General features: G+C 30.4%; 2 protein-coding genes across 2 annotated transcripts; one reads left to right on the top strand and one right to left on the bottom strand.

Annotated features, from left to right (window-relative positions):
* Positions 1-4,267: 4,267 nt before the first annotated feature.
* On the bottom strand, positions 4,268-9,629 carry LOC112716555 (proteasome subunit alpha type-2-A). Its single transcript, XM_025768476.2, has 12 exons — positions 9,491-9,629; positions 9,263-9,322; positions 9,035-9,111; positions 8,194-8,258; positions 7,940-7,986; positions 7,319-7,394; positions 6,604-6,671; positions 6,084-6,153; positions 5,533-5,618; positions 5,073-5,135; positions 4,739-4,804; positions 4,268-4,442 (listed from the first exon to the last, which is right to left on the bottom strand). Exons 2-12 carry the CDS (start codon positions 9,301-9,303, stop codon positions 4,394-4,396), a joined length of 708 nt encoding a protein of 235 aa, XP_025624261.1. The 5' UTR covers positions 9,304-9,322; positions 9,491-9,629; the 3' UTR covers positions 4,268-4,393.
* A 5,907-nt stretch (positions 9,630-15,536) lies between these two features.
* Positions 15,537-20,342, top strand: LOC112716554 (E3 ubiquitin-protein ligase At3g02290). Its single transcript, XM_025768475.2, has 5 exons — positions 15,537-15,748; positions 16,758-17,090; positions 17,811-18,234; positions 18,927-19,036; positions 20,076-20,342. Exons 2-5 carry the CDS (start codon positions 16,971-16,973, stop codon positions 20,106-20,108), a joined length of 687 nt encoding a protein of 228 aa, XP_025624260.1. The 5' UTR covers positions 15,537-15,748; positions 16,758-16,970; the 3' UTR covers positions 20,109-20,342.
* Positions 20,343-24,427: the final 4,085 nt, after the last annotated feature.

Below are 24,427 nucleotides of genomic sequence, written 5' to 3'. Positions count from 1 at the left end.
GATAACTGAGAGTTTTCGAGTAACAGTTGAGTTGTCTCTATATTTTTAAGAACATAAATTCAATATGAAAATATTTATTAATGTAGTTATCAGATTAAATTGTAAATAAACATCGAATTAGAATGTGACACATCAGAAAAAATAATTTACATGTTACTTTAGAAATAGTTGAATAACATTCATCTATATCTTTTCTGTTAACGTGGAATATTTATACACCGGAATTTTTTTGTTTTTTAATCCTTAGCTTCTTGGAGTCACAGTGTGAATTAGTTAGTGTATGTGAATGTAATGAAGATATGCATGTGATCCAGTGTTAATAATATATATAAATCATAACAGCTTTTGGCGGTTTATGTATATATATGATGATGTTTGTGAATTTTGAGAAAAATTATTTAGATATGTTCACCAAAAGTTATTTCAATTTTGTTTTCATGTTATTTATTTTGGGTAGTTATAAACTATTACAATGTTTTTAAAAAGTTTGAAAGCATGCATCTATTGGATGACTACACTTGCTGTAAATTAAAAGTAAGGGTCAATTTTTAGTTTTCTTTATATTTTCTCTCCTGTCATGTATATGAAAAAGTTAGATGTATACACATTTATGAAACACTATCTATTAAATTTTTAAAATATATTATTTTATGAGCAGTATCAGAATTTTTTTGACAAGGTATCTAGAATTCAATTCGTCTTTATCTCTAAAAAATAACATAAAATAAATATATAAAAATATTTATGCAAAAAATTTATGACTCTTGTATAAGAAAATATGTTAAATTTTCATTTTATTTTATTGTTTCATTTGTCTGTATATATTTCCCATTTTCCCTTGTCACAGTATGGAAGGAACAATGATTGGTTCCATGTAGACTTAAAAAAATTCTCCAGCTAGCTAGTGTGATTTCTTATGACTCATAAGAACTAAGAACCAGTGCTAATTGTTGACAGCAAAATGAATCTGTTTACAAAGTAATCAATCCCAGTTGTAGTAATAATAATATGACCGAAATAGTGTATATAGACTTATATTTGATTTTAAAAACAGAATAAAATAAGATACTAAAAATATGACATAAAAAATAAAAATATAAAAATTAATATTTTTTATTTTTTGTATTTTGTTTAATAATAAATTGCATATTTAATTTAATTTATTTTTTTATTCACACAATTTAAAATAAAAATAAAATAATAAAAATATAATTATAAAAATTTGATAATAATAATAAAAAATAAATTATATTTTTATTTAGTGTTTTTATAATTTTTTTGATAAAAATGATATAAAATATATTAATTTAATATTTTAAAACAGAATATTTTTTTAATGTTTCACTTGTTAACTGTTAAATACAATTTTTTTTTTATTCATATCCCAATGATCAATGTCTTATTCTTATAAATAAATGCAGTCTAAGAGACTAGAGCATATATATATAATAAGACACAATAATAATTTATTGCTAGCTTTAAAATCTTTTTTATGTTTGTTGATGAATATAGAGTTAATAACTAATAATGACAATAATAACAAGAAAAAAAATGTTGAAGAATGTGACACCGAAGTTGTGTTAAGCTTCCAAAATCTGCACCTTAGCCACAGAAGATGCTAATCATGTTCCATGCAGCCACCATCATTTGAATATCATTCTATATCTCCTAAGTCCTAACACCCCTTTTTAATCGCTATTTTATTTTTGGCAAATCCGTTTTGTTGCTACTTTGATATGATACGCATCTCATTATTTGATAGGTGTCTATTGTTAATAGTTAAGAACTTTCCTAAATAGTTGTTTGCTATATAACGTCAAAAAAATAATAGATAACTTATTACCAAGTATATTTTAAGAATTTAATTTTGATGTACTATTAATATAAAGTTATTTTACATGTATAATTAATTATATAATATCATATTAACAAAAATAATTATTTTTTATACTGATTGAATAGTCATTCAAAAAAATAATTATATTTGTACAACTGTATAAAACATTTTACATTATTAGTACATCAAAATTAAACTTATATTTTAATCTAACTATACTATATGAATGTAAAAAAATTCATCACCAATCATTCATATGTTTAAGCTTTGTTTTTTTCTTGTTGTCTATGTTTCCTTATCACTTTTTCTTTTGGGATCTAAGTGAATTCTAAAACTATGTAAAAAAAAATAATTCATTTATATAAATACATGTTTTTTTTGGATAGAATATAGAGATACATCATGCATGTAGGAATATAGAATAAACACATCATATTTATAATTAAACTTTGTAGACAATGTAATCAAATTTTAACAATAATATAATGACATTTAATTCACACTTATAATCCAACTTCATAAATAACATGATCAAACTAGATTTTATATTTATAACCAAAAAATGAGTAAAAGTACAAAAATACAATAGTAGCTAATTTTTTATGCTCATATAAAGTTTGATTATGTAATTTTGAAATAGTTTAATTATTCTACTATGAAATATTTAATTACATTGTTGTAAAAAATAAATTGTTTTAATAATTAACTAGTTTATCAAAAAAGTGTGTGCTAACAAATATAAATATGTAATAGTTGATTTATGATATTCATATAAAGTACATTTTTTTATTTTCATGTATAGATTGTTGTGTAACATCTAACTTTAGGGATTTTGGCCTGTTTCCTATTTTTATTTTGAATTAATTTTTTTATTTAAAACAACATAATAAAAATATTTTTTGTCTATTTTTTTTATCTTCTGCCCATAAAATTTTACAAATAAACAAATATAATAAAATTGAGTCGATAATTTTAATAGTTTGTATTAATTTTTAATATATATATATATATATATATATATATATAGATTGACTAGTGTAGTAGTTGGGTGCTTTGAATTGATTAAGAGGTGTTGAGTTCAAACCTCAATTAAACCCTTTGTTTCTAATAACTTGCATACCGTAGGATGCCCCTATCCATTTTAAAGAAATTATAAAATAGAAAATAAGACAAAACCAAATACAGACATCTTAGGAGATAAAGGAATGGCATGAAATGGGTGAGTTTATGTCGGAAACGGAATAATAATTTAATTTTGTAGTTGTCCACTTCCAACAAGTCGTTGTCTTCACGGGTGTTTCTTAGCAATCAAAGCAGGTTCACAGATTTTAGTTTACTTGTCTATGATTACTTATGGCTGGTTCCTTCCAATCTCTCTACTTTTGTTATATTTTTAATAAACCACCGTCATAAAAAAATTTAGCCATTCATACAAAATTAAACGTACAAAATTTTCAATGCTTTTGTTAGTATATTTATTGATGAGTTTAATTTCATTGTGAAGTGCTTTACAAAATCTTCTAATTAAATTCAAATTTTTAGATGACTATTAATATAATTATTTTTATTGATATCATAATATATAATTAAGCATATATAAAATATACTTAAATTAAGGATATTTTTTAAATAAAAGAGTAAAGTATCGTTTTAGTCCCCAACGTTTGGGGTAAATCTTATTTATGTCCCTAACGTTTAAATCGTCCTATTTGTATCCCTAACGTTTGTAAAAGTGATTCAATGTTATCCTGCCGTCAATTGAACGCTTTAGTTTGAGTTTTAAAAATCTCTTCTTGAAGTTAGAATACAAATGTTTGGGATAGAGTCGATGATCCACTCTGAAAAATAGCTCATCAAAAGTTAAAACTAATTCCTACAACATTTACATAATTCACTTTTCTAGGGATATAATTGAATCTAAACACAAATAGTGAGTATAATATTAAAATCGAATACATTCAAATAAGACCTAATTGAGAATGAATACATCCAAGTGAGAATAATTAAAAAATATAATCTGATTTGTTAGTATAATTAATAGTAGGATAACATTGAATCACTTTTATAAACGTTAAGGATACAAATAGGACAATTTAAACGTTAGGGACACAAATAGAACTTACCCCAAACGTTGGGGATAAAAATGATACTTTACTCTAAATAAAATTATAGACCTTATTCAAATTGACTTGAAAAATGATTCTCATTTGTTGATGCAACAAGATGGCAATTACGAAAAAGAGAAAAGAAACGTTCACGATGTGAATCGATCTTCTAAGGAAAATCAATCCGATATGAAGAATATAATTTTTTTTTTATTTGAAGTGAATTGGTTTATTCAATTTAAAAAAAAAATTAAAAGTTTAGTCTTTATTTTAATTCAAATTAAGAAATTATATACTTAAATAAAAAATCTCAAAGCTACTACTATTTTTTTAATACTAAATTTCTTTTTAATAACAAATCCTCGTTTCACAGCTCTATCCACCTTAACATTCAACTAAATAAACCTTCAAACAAACACTCTTACAAGAAAGATTGCTTCATTTCTCAAGATTATTCTACTTCACCCAAGTAATCATCAATTTCGGCGGGGGTCAATACCCTGCAACAAAATTAACAACCTATTAAGTCACCCATTTACATGTAAGCATGATTTGAAGTAGCTTGTGCAGTTGTGCTTAATCAATCTTCGTGTCCAAGTTCCACAGGAACAATGTTTTTTACTGTTTTGTGTTTTCTAAGAATTCCTATTTTAATTCAGAAAGTACAATCCAACAAAATCAGAAGCAAGGTTCATGTAGTGTAATGTTTTGAAGAAAGCAAAACAGAAAGTCATTCAGACTAGATAAGAAGCAAAGCACACGAATTATTATAAATTTTGCAGAAAGAGATTTCCACCTGAACTTTTTGTCAGATCCAATTATGCCAATTTCAATGTTCTTTCCCGAGATCTGTCCCTCAAACCTGTAAAATACCAATGAAAAATTAACTGTTTTAGATTATGCAAAGCCCCTTATACCAACAGAACCTAGCAGAGATAATAATAATAATACTATTTAAGTGAATGCCTATGTAGGAAGCCTTAATATTGTACTATACTACTATTAATTTCTTTTCCTTCTACAAATCCGTAACTCTGAAAGAAAGTGAACAAAACTTATTTTGGGATTCTTGGTAGTCAGATGGTTAATGATTTTATTTAGTGCATAAACTTGAAAGGACATGACCCTACCCTTCCTTCAGTGTCAATATTGCCGTGTGGACCGCATCATCAAGTTCCATGTCATCAGTATACCTGCAAGTGGAGAATGAAAAGAACCAGTGAAATGAAATGGGGATAAGAGAATGACTCTGATATGAACATCAAAGAAACATAAACCAAAAGCAAATCTTTGGTGGGAAAGAAAAATGCCACTTTAAACACAGAATGGACATGGTATATATTTATAATGTAAAATTTTTCAAAGTATGCATTCGGAATGCATCAATTTTAGCCATTTCAAGTCCTCAAGTCCACTTGAGCCTAGACTGCATATTTAAAGAATTTGCAAGTTCGCCTTAGATGATAGTCGAGTATCTTAACGGCTATCAATAGTTCAACACCTGCACACATCCCATTATACTTTCTGATGCTATGGATATATGTTTTGCACTTAACATTGTCATTGATGTCAAAGTCAAAGTGACCATACCTCTTCTCAAGAAAAGTCTTTGCATTAGAAACATTTTTGCCCATAGCAGAAGCTTTCCAAGAAAAGTAAGAACCTGATGGATCCACCTACAGCACAAAAGCAAATTGCACCAAACACAAACTTCAGCTCTCTCAGATCCAAAGTAGTGGTTTTACAAAATTCAAATTTCAAAGTACAAAACAAAGATATCCCAGCACAAAACCTATTAAACACACAAATATGGAAAAGCATGATAGACAACTGACTATTTTTAGCAAACCCACTTAAATTTTAAACTGCATAAATAATCCACAAATTTTACTATAAATCAAACCAAAACCAGTTCAACCAGAAGCAAGATAATGTTACACTGTAACAAATTATATGGTTTTTTCTTTTCTATTTTAAATTTTTAATAGATAACTAAACTAAAGGATCTCATGGATTATATTATCTTCAGAAATGTGTAAGTCATGGTTATTTCATATCCACGTGCGAGACAACACAATGCGATCAAGGTTGTAGGTGATATTCATTTACCAGAGTTCAACTCAAAAAGAAGATCAACGTACCTGATACAATTGTGGCCCGTTATCATCAAATCCAGCAACTAGTAGGGACACTCCAAATGGCCTAACACCACTATTAGGACAAAACATAAACATCAGAATTCAATATAGCGAAGGAGTAAAAGAATGGAGATAAAACAAATCAATTGCAACTCTACTGAAAACCAGGCATACTATGATAGCGTTTGGAACATAATGGATGAAAACAATAGAACAGCAGAGATGTGTCTCTCATGTCCCTTCTTTTTTGAAATCTCATCCCTCTATTTTGGAAGTATACAACTTATGTAAGAAGATGTTCATATGCATGAACAAATTTAAGATTATGCCTTTGCCCCCTCTCTCGAACCTTTTTCTTTTTCTCCCCAACATCTCTGTCTCAATACAGCTACTGATCACTACCCAGAGGTTCAAGTTGAAAATTACATGGTTTCAGTAGTTAGAAAGTTCTGGTAAGGGCATCATAGAGTAGATAATTAAAGAAACAAACATATCAGAAAGGGTTTACAAAGAATTTAATTACCCTGACTGAGTAAATTCCTGCATAACAGCAGCAACTTCCCTTACAAGCTGAGTGACAGGGATTGGTTCCTGCAATTTTCCATTATATTTATCATACAAAAGATCCATAATAGAATACCATAAACACAGAGAAAAATATAAGAACTAGGAAAAATTAAGTGCATCATTCTGATTATACTTAATATTTAAGTAAATGATACTTTCCAGAAAAGAGGACAAACAGTGAGGAACATCTAATTCTAATCTATTTGAAACAACCCACCTTCACAGGAAAAACAGTTACACATCATCATTATATAGTAATTGCAACTCTTGATGATTCACATTATAATAAAGGAAAAGTAATCCTATATAAACTTTGTCATTTCTTTTTTAATTCAACATAGCCTTTCATCAAATACACTTTATATTGCCCTTCCAGTATACGACAGAGGTTTATAATTTAAATTAATCCACTGTTCCGTTTTACTTATTATAAGAACAGAATAATACAAAATATAATCAATCTAGCATGACTCATTACAATATAATGAACTTGCTTTGTACGAAAAATCATAAGAACTTTCAAAAGTAGAATTGTTTAGAATCCAAAAATTCAAAATGAAGCTGGCAATAGTATATCTGAATCTGATTTGTCAAGTGTATCTATCTAGAACTCAGAAGCAAGATTCAAGAAACAAAAAGATACCGTAAGGGGAAATGTAGATATACTGTACTTTATATAATCGGTGATACTGCTCCGCCTGTTTCCTGCTTTTCCTAACCAAGACTCGAAAATCAGGACCCATGCCACTGAGCAAAAAAATATAACTCAGGTCAAGACGAGATACTCGCAGACTAGTTAAGGATAAAAAACCACTTCCATTTACAAAGAGCTCAAATGCAATAAAAAAAAAAAGGCATGCTAAGAGCCTGCGAATCTATTTATCAGAATTCACTTAATTCCAAACGCAAAAATCCATAATCAATTCGCCACATGCTTGATTACTTGTATGCTTCAGTATACAGTCCATTCACATCAGTAATATAGGAAGTGGTCTCCCAATGAACATTGATTCAGATTTCAGAGATGCACAGTATTTTTTCAGGTTTGCAATCAGTTTTAACCATTAAGCTTGCCATGTCTTTGTTTCTATTCTATGCATACTATGTGCTTGTAAGTTTGCATTATTCTATTCTATGCAAAATATTCTCCCCTACAATAATTGCATCAGTTCCCTTAAGCATAAACCTTAAGTGGTCTCTCATGGTTAAGAAGACATCAGATAAACATTATTAATGATATCATAAAAATATATTTAACTTTGAAATATTTAAATACATAGAAAGAAACAAACCTATATACAACCCCTATATTTGGTGTTAATAACTGAATTTTCTGGACCTGCAATGGGATAGAACAAAGAACTAAGATCAAATTGCAAATTAATGGCCACACTTTTGCATGTTCCCTTGACATTCAAAATATACTTACATCATTCACTTAGCAATTAATATCTTAAGTTTGAGAATATCAATTAAAAATTATATGTAAGCACTAACCACAAGGCATAGCCGACAAGAGGGAAATTCTAACAAATAACAAACTTACTGATGCTTCATCAACTAATATAGACGGCAGTTTCTTCTCTGTTGCAATAACTACACCATTTGCAGCTGCAAGAGTGAAACACAACTACATATTACAAAAACTACATTATAAAGCAGTTATATCATGTGATCCAAATAATCTTCCAGACAAAATAGCCCAATGAATTAGATTATCAGATAATAACTGATTGAAACAATGGATAGCAATTCAGAAACAAAATAGACAATGGATATTTATAGTAAAATCTTAATTTCTAGAACTGATACACAAGATTAACCATGAGGACGCAATCTAAGAATCTGTACTTCTAGCTTGTTCATTCCACAAATTTCTACATTTCAAAAAGAACTGTTTTGCCAAAACCACTTACATGGTCTTGTAAAGAACAGGGAGCTTTTCTACAACAGATGAACATCGTATACTGAACACACTGTATAAACTTTTGCCTTCTGCTCAGCTAATATATCACCAACATCTAACTAGAGAGCAGATTCTTAAGAGTATAATTTCTTTTACAGTGGCTCTTATAAAAACCTAATACCAAAAATAAGTAGAAGCCCCACACAAATTTAGTCACTGATTTCTTCCCTACCAATATATACAGCCTTTCAAGTCACATTGTTTTAAAGTTGTTGCATCTAATTTCAACTCACAGGTTGGTTTAGCATCCTATATTACCACAACAGAACAAGTATAGTATTTAGCTTCCACTATCACAGTAATCAGTAATCACCCACCCATTAACTTAAGATAGAGAAAACAAATAGCAGCAATTTAGGTTCCAATAAAACCTGAGCAATGCTATCAGTAAACAGATCCAGAGCCAGAGATAGTAAAATACCCTTAATTCCCAGAGACGTTTGTCCAGAACCAACAGCTGTGAGAGCATGTTCAATCTGAACAAGCTTCCCAGAAGGGCTGTTTTCAATTAACACCAAAGCACAAGCACAATGAGCTCAATTGTTGAGACATAAAATCATTCCTGTTGTAACTAACTAAATAACTATAAAACCCAAAAAATAAAAAAAAAATTTAAAAACGAAGAACAAAAAATCAGTAATAAACATACCTAAATGTGGTGAGAGAGAATGAGTACTGACTATCCCCCATAGGTAAACCCTAGAAGAACCTGCGAACAAAATACGCATAATTTTCCTTACAATAGTTACAAAACCCTAAACCTTTGATCAACGAATATTTGGGTGAGAAACAAAGTGATACAAATGTAAATGGCGCATGCATATAGAGCACAAACAAAGCAAGATGAATAAGTGGAGAACAAGGAAAAAGAATTCACCAGCGGCGACAAAGAAGCACCACCAGAAACAGACGCGACGAGCAGAGAAGAACAGCTGACAGCACAGGCGAACGGGGACAAGATGATCAGTGAAATGAAAATGATAAATTATAATTTTATACAAATAAATTATAATTTATATAAACAAAAAACTATAAATTATACATATTTTTATCATAATTATATATGAATAAAAGTTATATGTATATATAAAAATATATATTATTATTATAAACTAACATACTCACAGTTATATAGTTATATCTCAAGTGACATAACTTTTTGTATTCATCTAAAGATTACGGATTCAAAACTCACTCCTAATTTTGGAGAGAAAAAAAAGCTAACATGCTCATTTAGAAATTGCGAGTGCGAGTTTCTATCTTAACTTTGATACCAATTTGGTTATGTTCGCTTGACGTGTTTTATTAACTACCAATGTGGCCTCACATAATAGCCATCTCTATTTGTTTCGCTTTAAAATATATCGTCTCCCTCAAACTATATCCTAAACCTTTCACCCAAGCTTTGAACCAGTCGCTATTGAATGCAAAGTTGATCGTCTCCTGGAGCAGCATTGATAGTGGAGGAAGTCATCGCAACGATGAGAGGTAAGGATGAAACTCTTTTCATGATTTTTAAGGTATTCTGTGGTATGATGTTTTTCTAGTGTCGTGTTGTGTGTGTTCTTCTAATTTATGCTAGGATTTAGGATGGCAAAGAATTTGTGTGGCTACTCATTTGTCATTTTAGTGTGTGTGAATGCCTTGCTTTTGCTGGCTCTGTGATTATTTTTAGTTAGGGGTATTTGATTTTATTGATGGTACTTTAGTTTGTTGCATGTTTATTTTGGATTTAGGGTACGTATTCTTATGATTGATTGGTATAAACTGGGTTTAGCCCTTGGTAGGGGTGTACATGGTCCGACCCGCTTCGAAGACCCGACCTGGCCCCGAGTACTTTAGGAACTAATTTGGTGTGATTTCATCGGGTCTATGGTCGGGTAAGGGTCTCAAAAATAGATCCGGTCATTGTTTTGAGTCGGGTCCAGGCCATGGCTCGGGTCACGCGAAGTCGGCCTGGTGGTCCGGTCATCATACACAATTAATATTTTGTGTTATTAATGATTGATGATGGCTATTCTTATGTTGAATTTAAGTATTGTAAACCTTAATATTTTGTGTTATTAGTTATTATACTATAAGTTAATGTTTTATGTTTAAAATGTATAAGATTTTATACTAATGCATAATATTGTGTTATTTGTATTTATTTAAATATTTGGTGTTATTATACAATATTAGTATTGATTATGGTTATACTTTAATTTTAGAGAAGAGTTGGTTCTTGTTATATTTTTCTAAGTAAAATTTACCATGTCAAATAATAGTTGGAGTCTTGAAAATTTGGATATTTTCACTTGCTAGCTTATAAGAAGGTATCAAGGTAATGTAATGTTAACGGCCTGGTTTTCACCCAATTTTTACCCGGTATAATCGTGGCCTGAAAGTGTATAGATTTTATCGGGTCTAGAGCCGAGTTCGGGTCTAATAAATAGGCCCAGTATATATTTCGGGTCGGGTTTGAGTCACATCAAACCCAGTTTCACCCTACCCATGCACACCCCTAGCCGTTAGTGACACATAAAGAATAGCTAGTGCAAGTCCATTTATTAATGGTATTTTTGTTTTTGTTATTGTAGATGGAAGGTCCTCCTATGACATTTGAGTTTTATCATGGTGAGTTATTTAAAAAGTGTGAGGATGGAAAGATAATATATGAACGTTATAATATAGAAGTGTTGATGAGTATTGAAGAAGACACACTGAATGTATTCTTTGTAAGAGATTACTATAAGGAGTTGGGATATATTGAAATTGGATACTGTTAGTGGAAAGCTCTTGGAGTTTCCATTTCATTGGGATTGAAAAAATTAGTGGCAGATACAGGTTTGTTTGTAATATACAAAGATTGTAAGAGGAACCAACATTTGATCAACCTATACTTTGAGAATTGCATTTCACAACCATGTGTAATGGACAACATGGAGGATGATATAATCATTGTGGAAGTAGAAAGTAGTAAGAAAAATAATTCTTCCCAAACTAAGAAGTATCATTCTCAACCTGCAAGATGCCCACTAAATTGCACCCTCAACCCAACAAACTAACCTCTCAGCCCACTGAAGTAGCCAATAAACTCAATTATCAGTTCATTAAACCATCATATAAGCACATTAAGACTACCTCTCAGCCCATAAAGACTCCTTTGTAGCCCACAAAATTTCACTCGCAGTCCACCAAGACCATCTTTCAAGTCAACATAGTTCCACCTCAGCCCAAAACATTATCTCAACTAGTCAATAACTCACAAGGTAATAAGAACAAAAGAAATAGCAGTGAATGTACACTCACAAAATCTGAAAGATATAAGTTTCCATTCAGGAAGATGACAGTGACTTTTATGACTTATATGAGAGTGTTAAAGATGAATTGTATAAGCCTTTCAAAAATTCTAGGCGACAATCTTTATAGGACTGCAAGAAAAAACAAATCTGAGATCAGAGAGAAGCATAGGCCTCCAAAATCCAGATTAGAAGATAAAGAAACAGACACTGATGACTCTAGTTATGAGAGTTTTGAAGATGAACAAAGTTCTAATTTTGATATGTTTATATCATTATGGTTATTGATGTGTTGATTGATTTAGCAAATGTTTAGTATAATTTATGGTTTGAATTTTTCTTAGCAGATGCTGATGATGATGATCTTGATGGTGTCTTAGATGCAGACTCATGGCATTTAGAGAATTTTGGTAAAGAGTTAGACTCTAATGAGGAATCACCAACTGTGTATCCTCAGTTTAGTGAACAGACCAAGTTTAAAAATCTGAAATTTGAAGTTAGTATGGTATTTAAGTCAAAAACTAATTTTATGCAAGTTAATATGGACTATACAATTCAGTGGGGTAGAAATATTTTATTTATAACGAACGATAAAATTAGGGTCAGAGCTGTTTGTAAGACAGACGATTGTCCATGGGTAGTGTATTGTGCATGTAACAAACAAGACGTGTCTTGGCAAATTAAAACTCTAGTTGATAGTTATATTTGCCTAAAAAGGAGAAAAAATAGAGTTGTCATCTAAACTTGGACACTTAGTAAATTAGTACCTAAATTTAGAAAGCATCCAACTATGAAGTATCGAGAGGTTTACAATTGGTTTGTAACAAAGTGTAATGTTTATTTGCATAATACATGCATTACTAGGATTTTGAAAGCTACTAGAAAAAGTTGTGGAGGGTGATGAGATAGCACAATATGGGTTGGTATGGGATTATGCTCATAAATTACTTACTAGTAAAAGAAAAAATGAGAAAAAATTTGATTAGTTAAAAATGTTTTATGGTTGACTGTTTTTTGTACGAGACTACTTTTTGTTTTCTGTACAGGACAAATGAAGTACCATATTAAATATTGTGGTTATTTGTACTTTAAAAATTATATATGCTTTTTTTTTTTGTAGCCTACTTTTTAGGTTTGTGACGTCATGAAATCCTTATAAATTTTCTGTGGCATTTATTTCTTAAGACAATGTGACAATTAGCCTTTAATGGCAAGACAATGCTAAAATTACTTAGTTTGATTGCTTAGTTTGTTTATGGCTTAATATGTCTTATAGTGACAGTGGCAGTAACTTGTTTGCAATATTTAGCAATGTTAATAATAAAAAGTTTGGACTTAATCTTAAACAACCAATTTTAAACAACTACTCTCATTCAAGCCATGCAATTCAATACATCGTTATATTTTATTACATTCTTGCATACAATGCCAATCCACTAAATAACAGAATTGGATTTACTTGAAAGTACATATCAAATAATAAAGTATCACACTAATTACAACTACTACAAACATAAAAATCATTAGCAATTTCAAAGCTCTAATTTCAGTTTTTAAGCTGTTCAAGCTCCATGCCACTATCTCCATTCATTATACACTTATAACCTCTAAATCATTTTTTGTATCTTTTTTTGTACCATTTTCAGCCACTCGTTGATAATCATTATCATCAACCCACTTAAAATAATTGCAGTGACGGTCCTTCTGTAATTTTTAAAAGCATAAAACAAAAAATAAAAAATATCTAATAATAGAGAACAAAATGAAAAAAAAAAATTTTTCAACACCACTCACTCGGTACCTTAAACATGCATAGAACAATCTATCTAGATTCTCTGCTGTTCTATATTTTTTAATTATAGTCTTCAATTCATAGAAACATAATTCGTCATAAGTTTTCCTCCTCGCTCGCATTGAAGCACTAGAACCATGACTGTCGTGCGATAGATACGACGACCCACCACAACGACCTCCATTTCCTATCTCCATCCTTTCAGCGAACCAACAATTTCAAATTCTGCCCAAGTATATGGCCATCTAAGTGTTGACGGCAACTTATTTATGTTGAATTTAGGATTAAGGTTCATCTATTTAGGGACTGATTTGAATTATACTAAGATACTTATCTTATTAGTAACAAAAGGGTACTATTTGGCGTCTGTCACGTTGGCAGTTAGCGAGACATGTCAGCGAACGTTAGTCAATTCAACAAAGGAGATGACGGAAGGACGAACGTAATTTGGTTATTTTTTGGGGGGTAATTTGATTAATTTTATTTTTCGAAAATCAAAATAGAGATCAAAATATCTTTCAAAAACGATTTTGACTATTAACTCTTAATATAAATAATTATAATAAATAATTTATAATCGAATAAGTTTACGGGACAACTAATTGAATTTATTTAAATTTAAATTAAACCATAAATTATGAACTTGACTTATTAATTTATTAACGAGTCAAATTTAAATGGACTTACAAATAGATTTAATTTAGTTTAGATGTATCTAAATAATTTTTAAAAATTTAATTCTAATATTAGAGAAACTTTTATTAGAATAAATAAAACCAGAAAAAATGACGCATAATATAATTGAAAAACAATGAAAAGTTGAAGAAATGACAATAACAAAATTGAGTATTTATATTTGAATATATGAATCAAACCAATTTAAATTAATTCAATTAACATCAGATCAATTCCAAAACAAAATTCCATACCATAGCTTAGCAAATGAGCTATCATTATTATTATTTTAAAACGCAAACCCAACAACTTTGGTGTAGTCAAATAAATAGACCAATATGTCGTTTTGGTGATCAATTGTTCAGTGAATAGACTAATGGGTGATTTTTTAATTTTATATAACATTTGAAAAAAATGAAATATAGCTCAGTAATCTATAAAATATTAACGAAATTAGATTCGACTTTTGACAATAATTTTGTTATATATAAACATTAATAGACACATTATATCTGTCAATTCACTTTTACATAAATTAAATATAACTAATAATAGTAAATGTAAAATTAGTAAAGATAATAAATATTTATATTATAACTAAAAAATCTTCGTTTGGTTCTTATAAATATAATATATATAGAAGTAGATATTAATATATTATATATAATAAATATAATCTAATAGTAATTATTTGTATGAAAATATTTTTATATAAAAATTAACAGTTAAAAATTATTAAATAATTTGATATATTATGGCTTAATTTGTTAAAATTTTTTAAAGAAGTGTTTATACTTTTTAAAAATTCAAGCTCTTCATTTTATATTTAATAAATAAAAAGATTATGTGCCTTGTGTTTGCAGCGATCAAAATATTTTTGGTCATATATTAACTAATTTTTAAATTTAATACTTATATTTATATTTATTATAGTATTTTAAAATTTTAAAAATTATTTTATTAAATACAATTGATATTGTTTATATTTATTAAAAACTATTTTTTATTTAGTTTATCAAACGTACCATTTTTAAAAAATCATCTTTTAAAAATTAACTTTTATAAATTATTTTAAAAAAATAAAAATTTTACCAAACTAATTCTATATATTAATGATAGTTAATGTATTTTATAATAATAATAATAATAATAATAATAATAATAATAAAAAATTTGGGTGTTATATTCGTCCACCATTACTAACTCCACTCCATCACAGAAACCAACGCAGCAGGCGAGTGAAGGAGTGAGTTTTACCTTCAATTTCGCCAAGTTCCTTTGCGATTCTCGCCCCCCTAAATCCCTAAATTCCCGCACATATACACTCACCTTTCTTCATCATTTCACAATCATCCTTTTACTCCACTCAATTTCTTCAGCGTTTCAGGTTCCTCTTTCTGTCTCAGCTACTCTTTTTAATAAAAATTCAACATTTACTTGTATTCTCTTATATCCAGTTCGATTTTCTTCTTTCGATTTGTGTTGTGATTGTTCTGATCGCCGTTCTCGTTCATAATCAGGAGTGGGTCGTCCCCCTTTTTTGCCAATTCAATTGCGTTTCTGGGTTGACTGTTTTTCCTTTGATGATAAATTTTGATGTGATTTTTCGGCAATGCATGGAGAAGTTGGATATAATTTTACCACCTTTTCTTTTGTTCCTTTTTAGCATTAAATTTTTTATTTCTTTTTTATGGTTTTGATTTTTAAATGTTCTAGAATAGTGATCATAGTTGTTCGTTCTGAAAGCAAAAGAATGATCTTTGTGTTGGTTGGTGCATCATTATAGCTTAACATTGAAGTAAAGAACATTTTTGTTCCTTTTTTTTTCCCTAAAAATTTATAGTAACACTGCGCTGATGAAGTTGTCGGTGCATAGAAAAAGAGTGAAAAAATGAAAACAATTTGCGCTCTAAATGATCAAATTTGTGATATTTATTAAATATACTAGTTTTCAATTTATTTTTTATTACACTTTCGAGTTTTTACTTTTTAGTTGATCACTTGATCCTGTATGTTGCTTGACTTAATTACTGCATTGATTGATTCTTGTGTGCACAATTGTATTTGTGTGCATTTCAATAAACTAATCAACAAGTTATAGATCACCACTTCAGAATCAAGCATGTACATGAGCATGAATAATCGAATATTTAATTATTCAATTGTGATCACTATCATGTATTGTACACAACTTGTTTCTGTGCATCAAATGTGCTCAAGATTTTTTTGCCTTATTGAAGTATGATTAGAATTTATTTCCCCCTTTTTGAGCAACAAAGCCTGGTTATTTTAACTGGTTAAATAGTTTTATGAATGACAGCTCACAGATCCTAAGCATTCTCATTTTCTTGGAATTGTTTTCTTAAACTTAAATGTAATTTTGGTGTGTTTTCCAGGTTTGGGAGAGGAACATTGCTTATCCACATTGCAGAGTGATTGAATATTCTCCAAGCTCAGAATCCTCTTTCCTTTGAAGCATAGCTAGTGTGGTGTTGTTGGAGGCTCCATTTCAAAAAATTTTCATGTAGCTTCATCTATTTTTTGTTGATTAGTTGAAGAGTGTGACACGGATAATTTAGGCTAAATAAAGACGTTGGGAACCTCGAACTATGGGTTCTGTTTGTTGCTGTCTGAGTTTTGATGATTTTGAAGATTATGTAAATCCAAATAGTTCTGTATATAGGAACTGCGTCTGTCTCAGTTGCTTGATACAGAACCTTTTGAACGTGGTATGGCTCTAAATCCTTTCTTCTCTATCGTACCCGGTTCTGTTTCCTACTTTCCCCTTCTCTTTTATGGAAGGGCAATGCTTTGCATCATGTAATGTGTTATGGCCATATTTAAATTTGATAGTTCTCTTCATGAGTCATGACTTATTGCTTTGTCTCAGGTGCTTGTATCTGGCTGTTGTTAGTATTGTTGCACACCACATTTTCTGTTTTGTTCCCATTCTTTGTAATATAAACCTTGAAATTAGTTCTATGTATTGGATTGCTTCTATTTTCTTCTTTAGTGTTCTAGTTCTGTGTATTATTTGACTCTAAATATGGTTCATGTACTATTCTTCTTTAAATATGTTGGGGATTGCTTCCATTTTCTTGTTTATATGTATGGGAATTTATTCTATATATGAATATGTGAAGAAATGTCTGTGTATTTGAAAGTAATCTTCAAGCCAATTTTGGGAGGAAAGTTTGCCATGCAAATTTCTCATGGTTACTTATTTGTCCTAATTACCTATTAAGTATGACCAATTTATAATTCCCAATTATGGACAATAAGAAGGATTGTTTGACTAAGATGACTTCCTTATAGATCAATATTTGCTTGACTGCAACTTGAAGAATATATTTTAGCTTGAATCAAGTTTCATGGGATTGACTGTTGAAATCGATGAGTTGTATGTAGTAATATGATACAATTGTTTTGCTGTGTTCATCGAATTTCAGTATGCATCAATATTCCGCAGAGGGGAAGTTCATTCAGCTCCTTCATCCATTCAGGGGGCTGCATCCATGACCTCTGCAGCATCACTTGATAATTCTCTATCGGACATGTACCGTTCTCCTCCAAGGCCATTACCATATGATGCGGATTCGAGGTTTTTCCGCGCACGTGATGGGCTAGTTTCAAGGCGTGAGAAGGGTTCAAGTCATTCGAATGAGGAAACAGAGCCTTTAAGAAGTAATACAGACGTTGATACAGAATCTCTGAATTCAGGAGACAAATGGAATGACTGTGCCTGTGAAGACGGGTCAAAAGAATACCGTTCGAAGTCCTCACTAAGAGTTTCATCAGCAAAATATGCAACTGGAGTTGGCCTTGTCTATGCATCATCAGAAGAGGAGGATGTCTGTCCGACTTGCCTTGAAGGTTGACAATTTTTTTCATCCTTAATAATATCAATTTACATCAAAATATCCCCTGGTGATTGCGACTCAATCTTGCAAGAATTATTGGCCAGGTTTACCAGGTTTATTTATTTATGGTTTAAATAAAGTTTTAGTTCTCGTAAAATATGTACTTTTTATTTGTTTATTTATTTTGGTCCCTCCGGTTTATTTTCTTGGCCCTTAAAAAATTGAAAATGTTTGGCAAAAATTGAAAATGTTTGGCTTTTGGCCCCTCTCAGTAGTGAATGCTAATATGGTAGGTTGAATGTTGACATGGCTGGTTATACATAGACGTTGCTGGATAAGACATGTTAACATTCAACCTGTCATGTCGTTGTCAAGTCAGCATTCAACTTGTCACATAAGTGTTTAATGGAGATCAAGATCAAACATTTTAAACCTTTATTTGTATATATTTCATATAATACATCTCTGGTTTCGCTAGTTTACGTAGAACTTAGAAAACAATACTCCACTAATGTTGAACCAGCATTGTGCCATTGCTTTAGAAGTTAGAGTGCAGCTTTTGTATAGGGATTTAGATTCTGAATGGTCATTATGAAACTGTTATTATAGCTGGTATTAAATGGTGGTTGTTTCTGGGAAACACACTGTTAAGAGAGTAGGATCTTTTAAGATTCTAATGTTCCTACCATCATTTTTTTCTTACAGAATACACTACCGAGAATCCGAAGATAATGACAAAATGCTCTCACCATTTTCATCTCGGTTGCATTTATGAGTGGATGGAGAGAAGTGACAACTGTCCAGTTTGTGGAAAGGTAACACTACTACTACTATTACTAATGAGTTTTCTCTGAATTCTTTCTTACTGAATTTGTATCTTAGGTGTGATGAAAAACATAAACCATAAGAACCCTTTTGCAATTTACGTGAAACTTGAGTCTTGAGGTTATGACAAAATATTCGACTCTGGCATTGCAATTTTAGTATGTTGGTACAACTGTACTATTTATTTTTTTCTCATTTTTTTAAAAATAATTTTCTGGGGACTAGTGTTAGCTCTTATGATGATGTCTACTGAAACAAACAATTGCATAAACAGCATATTGCAGTTTGGACTCTGCATATCTGTTGTGTGTACTAACTGTCAATGTTTGCTCGTGTGCCGCTCAATTTATTTGGTTCATTGGATGCTAGAAAGAGTTTGGGCTAACCTGCCTGAGTTATTGCTGCTTTAGTATGATTCTTATTATTTGAGCTGTGTATGTATTTATTTATATTTATGCTCTCAGTATGATTGTTAGATCGTTGTCTTGGTTGAAGTGTTGAAGTATTACTCCTTCTTTCCCTTTTTGAATGTTACTATGAAAATTTGATACATCATTAGATATCAAGTATTTGAATATCCAGATACCTTGATATCCATTTGTGTTCTAAATTTTCACAATGACATATAAAAAAGAAACAGAGTGTAAAAATATGCACATGGTGAATATGATTTTCTTTTTATCCTCATAGAAAATTGTAAGGTTGACAATAATATGGAATTTTTAGAGTTTCATTGTGTCTTACTAGAATTGAGATTAAATGGGCCTAACTCAACACCAAAAGATAGCTCATGGGGTGAGAGATACATCGCACTTTTAAACTATCTAAAGACCTTATCTTTGAGAGATGTGGAACTTGTAATATGTCTTGTCTCTCTGAATATGTCTAATTTGAACATGACTTGAGAAGCAAGAGTTTGAATGTTTTTCCTTTACTTTTCACTAAATAAGCTAAATACAGCATCTCAATTTGAAGTTATTGAATCAAAGATTAATAGTCATATGCTTGGCTTTTTATGTATTGGTTTAGGTGATGGTATTCGATGAAACGACATACTCTTGACTAGAAAGTATGTCTTGTGGATGAAGCCAGCAACAGAAGAGAGAAAAGGAAGAATATATATATAAACATTGTGAATATACTGCTGATTTAAGTGCTTGTCATGTATAGTAAGTATGAAATTTTTTTTTATTAACCATTGTTGTGAGTTCATTGTCATCCAACTTGTTTTCATATTTAAAGTATTCCCACTTGGCCTAAACACTTGAAGTAAAGAAGAAAACTGCAGTTTCATCAGATGGAAGCTATGTTCTGTGCAGTACAATAAGGATTTCTAATTATGAATTGTTATGCTCATGTAGAAGAACGAATTTCAATTTGACTGTTAGTGTACTAGGCTTAAATTCCTTAAAGAAAACGGTTATTTAAGGAATTTACTATTTTAGTATTTTTTGGTTCAATATTTTTCATTTCCAGAACACGTGTGAGGAATTTGAAGAGAGTTAAGGGTAATTATGGGATAAAAAAAATATAGAAAAATAAAATTAAAAGAATATATGATATAATAATGAGTGGTACTCTAAATTGATCTCTAACAATTTTCTATAGACAAATTAGTTCTTAATTAAGAAAACTTTGACAAATTAGTCTATGATATTTTAAAAATTTCAATAGATTAGTCTGTTATTTTTAACTTACTAAAGACTAATTTATTTTCTTATTTTATTAGGAATTAATTTATCTAATATTCTAAAAAATTAGGTATCAATAACTTGTTGGATATAAAATTATTAGGGACCAATTTGAGATATCGCTTGTAATAAAGAAATAAATTAAAAAGTTTATTATTTACACTAATAAATGTGAATTCAAAGGAAGATAAGTGGCTATTAAGTAAAAAATAAAAGTTTAATTATTTTTAAGTTAAAATATTAAAATTTAAATATGATAAAAATTATAAATTTAATATTAATTGATCTCTCTTTTTTAAACCTAGAAGGTGTGTAAGGGTGTTCTTTTTCTTTTTTGGGGTGGCAAAACGGGCCGGCCCGTCCCAACCTGTCCCACCCCGCCTAGGCCCGCCCCATAAACAGGGCGGATCGGTCCGCCCTGCTTAACTAAAATGGGTTCAAAATATTAGCCCGCCTCGCGGATTGGCAGGTCGGCGGGTTAGTCCACTTGACCCTTTTTAAAAAAAATTATTAAAATTAACAAAAAAATAATAATTAAAAAATAAATACAAATAAAAAATAGTCAAATTATAATATATCTTTTTACTATTTTTTTAAAATTTTTAACTTCAATAAAATTGTTCAAAATAATATTTTTCAATAGAATTATCTTTATTTTAAAAAATAAGTCACATAATTTGAGCATATATACAAAATTGTAAAATAAAATAAATAAAGTTAATAACTAAAAGAAGAATAAAAACAAAAAATGAAAAAAAAAAGTGTGTAGAAATTCTATAATTATTAATTTTATAATAGTAGTCATTCTTTTATTTAATAAAAAATAAAAATAAAAATCTTCGGCCCGGCAGACCAACTCGCCCCGCGCCTGCCAAAATCCGCAAATTTGGTGGTGCGGGTTTAGCGGGTTTTTAAATTTGGCGGGATCCAAATCCTAACCCGACCCGCTAATAGCGGGTTTAGCGGAACAGCTCGACGGGTTCAACCCGTTTTGCCACCTCCAGTTTAGTATTGAAAAAAAATTGTTAGATAAATTAGTTTTTAAATAAAAGAATAAATTAAAAAAATAAAAGAATAAATTAATTCTTAATATTTTTAAAGTGAGAAATTAGTTTTCAATATTTTATGAATTAAATTACCTAAAATTTAAAAATAAGAGACTAAATCGTTTCTTTATTTTGTTAGAAATTAATTTGTATGATATTCTAAGAAGTCAAGAACCAAGATATATTAAAAGGTTTTTCACAAATTAGTTTATCCATAGCAAAACTTATCTGACACTAATTTGATGTTGCACCCCATATTTTAGCTAATTGAAAAACCAAAAGGTGACAATCACCGGCAAACATTTTTTTCAATTGTAATTGAGAAAAAAAATATTGTATGAATATATTGTTGGGAATAAGACACCATTCTCCCTTGAGAAAACACCTTTGACAGAGAAATAAAATAGACACAATTACAACACAAGAACTTAACGTGGAAATTCCAATTATCGGAGAAAAAACCACGACCGTTGTCAAATGACAACCAGAGAATATCACTATGTGAAAATTATTACAACACATAGACTTCTTTCTCTCTAACACCGGCACCCCAGTACACTCACACTCTCTCAAAGCAAATATCTAACTACACCTCACAACACACTCTAATCAAAGAGTACAGAGGAAAAGAAAAATCAGATACAAGCTTAAAGTGTTTCTGACTGGTGCAAAAACAAATGGAGAACTTAGCCTCATATTTATAGCCTAGGCCACCCACTCCATTTGCTATCCTAAGCAATGTGGGACTAATTCAACCAAATCCTAACAATCTCCACCTTGATTGAAATAGTCACACATCTTCAGCTTCCATTGTCAACACCGACAATTCTTTGCTGTCATTGTCTATACCGACAATCATAGTTCAGAGAACTATCATACTCCACCATGAAAGTATACTCACTTGGAATTAGACCACTCCAAACATTTCGCCTTGGTACAGATCGAAACCTTGCTGAAAATTCATGGTGCAACTTCCAAATTGGCTTTTCCTGGAAGTTCTTCAGCCATCGACCTAACTCCGCCACACACCTTGCATCTCAACGCCAACCAATGCCCGTGTGCAATTGTGGACCCGATTGCCACAACTTATCCTTATCCATGGCAGTGCGGTAATACCATGAGGATACTTCTTGTCTTCAACGCCTTGTGCAAACCTGATTGTATCAACACATCCTTGACTTGTATTTGCCACAAGCCAAAATTGATTCTTCCATCAAATTTCTCTATTTCAAGCTTCACAGCACTTGAATATCCTGACATTGTTGCAACCGTATACTGGAATAGTATAACTCAACTGTAGACCGTGCACTAGGAAGGGTCCTCAGGAAAGAGAGGTGGGTCACAATGGACACACTTAAATACCAGGTCTTTCCTTAGCCAGAACCTTTCCAAACTGCACTCTCACAGTGTCACACTGCCTTCCAGCAACAACAACAGCAACCAAAGATTAACCTTAAGCCACAGGACAAAATTCTTTTCTGATATGGAAGGTCAGACTAGGCTGCAACCACAGAGCATACTAAGAATAAATCCCACCGAACCGAAGCTCTGATACCACTTGTTGGGAATAAAACACCATTCCCCCTTGAGAAAACACCTTTGACAGAGAAATAAAATAGACACAATCACAACACAAGAACTTAACGTGGAAACTCCAATTACCGGAGAAAAAACCACGACCGTTGTCAAATGACAACCAGAGAATATCACTATGTGAAAATTGTTACAACACATAGACTTCTTTCTCTCTAACACCGGCACCCCAGTACACCCACACTCTCTCAAAGCAAATATCTAACTACACCTCACAACACTCTCTAATCAAAGAGTACAGAGGAAAAGAAAAATCAGATACAAGCTTAAAGTGTTTCTGACTAGTGCAAAAACAAATGGAGAACTTAGCCTCATATTTATAGCCTAGGCCACCCACTCCATTTGCTATCCTAAGCAATGTGGGACTAATTCAACCAAATCCTAACATATATGACTGTTCGTAGAGACAAATCTTTATTTTTAGATGCTCGCGAAGAGATTCGACTCTTCTAAATTTATATTATTATTTGATTTCAGTAATTTTTTTTTTCATATTTAGCAGTCTACTTATAAATTATAATAATATTTTAAGAGATAACCGAATTTGGTCTTTATCTATTTACACAAATCATTTAACAAATAAAGAGATAATCCAGTCTTTAACATTATTAATTTAAGATAATGCAATCCATTAAAAGGTTTATCAGATCAAATATTAACAGAAATTTTTTCTGTGATGATTTAATTTAAAATTTCTATAAAATTTTATACAAAAAAAAAAAATTAGTTATCACTATAATAATTTTTACGTCAATTATTATTATCTCTGCTCTCTTGTCCTCCTCATAATAACTTCTGATAACTATGATTAACATCAAAACTAAAATCACTATTTTTTTCGCATATTTTCGTCTCACTTTTTTTTTCTTTAAAGGTATTGCGTTTATTCTTTTTCTAGTGGTAGTTTTTCTCTATTAAACTACTATCAGCGAAGAAAATTCTTAAAAATAAATTAATTAATTGATTGCAGTGATTTAAAACTCTTACACACAAAATATAAATAAAAACTGTCACAAATTAATATCTATTGGTATTTAATAGACATTTTAAT

This window comes from Arachis hypogaea, chromosome 10, assembly GCF_003086295.3.
Source record: "Arachis hypogaea cultivar Tifrunner chromosome 10, arahy.Tifrunner.gnm2.J5K5, whole genome shotgun sequence".
Taxonomy (NCBI): domain Eukaryota; kingdom Viridiplantae; phylum Streptophyta; class Magnoliopsida; order Fabales; family Fabaceae; genus Arachis; species Arachis hypogaea.
The sequence above is the reverse complement of the archived record's forward strand: the minus strand, read 5'-3'. Positions and strand labels throughout refer to the sequence as shown.

Coding starts and splice junctions, on each gene's coding strand:
- LOC112716555 (XM_025768476.2), bottom strand. CDS start 9,303: ATGGGGGATAGTCAGTACTCATTCTCTCTCACCACATTTAG. Junction 6,154..6,603: donor CAGGAATTTACTCAGTCAGG/GTAATTAAATTC, acceptor TTGTCCTAATAG/TGGTGTTAGGCCATTTGGAG. Junction 4,443..4,738: donor GGATCTGACAAAAAGTTCAG/GTGGAAATCTCT, acceptor ATTTTGTTGCAG/GGTATTGACCCCCGCCGAAA.
- LOC112716554 (XM_025768475.2), top strand. CDS start 16,971: ATGGGTTCTGTTTGTTGCTGTCTGAGTTTTGATGATTTTGAAGATTAT. Junction 17,091..17,810: donor TACAGAACCTTTTGAACGTG/GTATGGCTCTAA, acceptor ATCGAATTTCAG/TATGCATCAATATTCCGCAG. Junction 18,235..18,926: donor CTGTCCGACTTGCCTTGAAG/GTTGACAATTTT, acceptor TTTTTCTTACAG/AATACACTACCGAGAATCCG.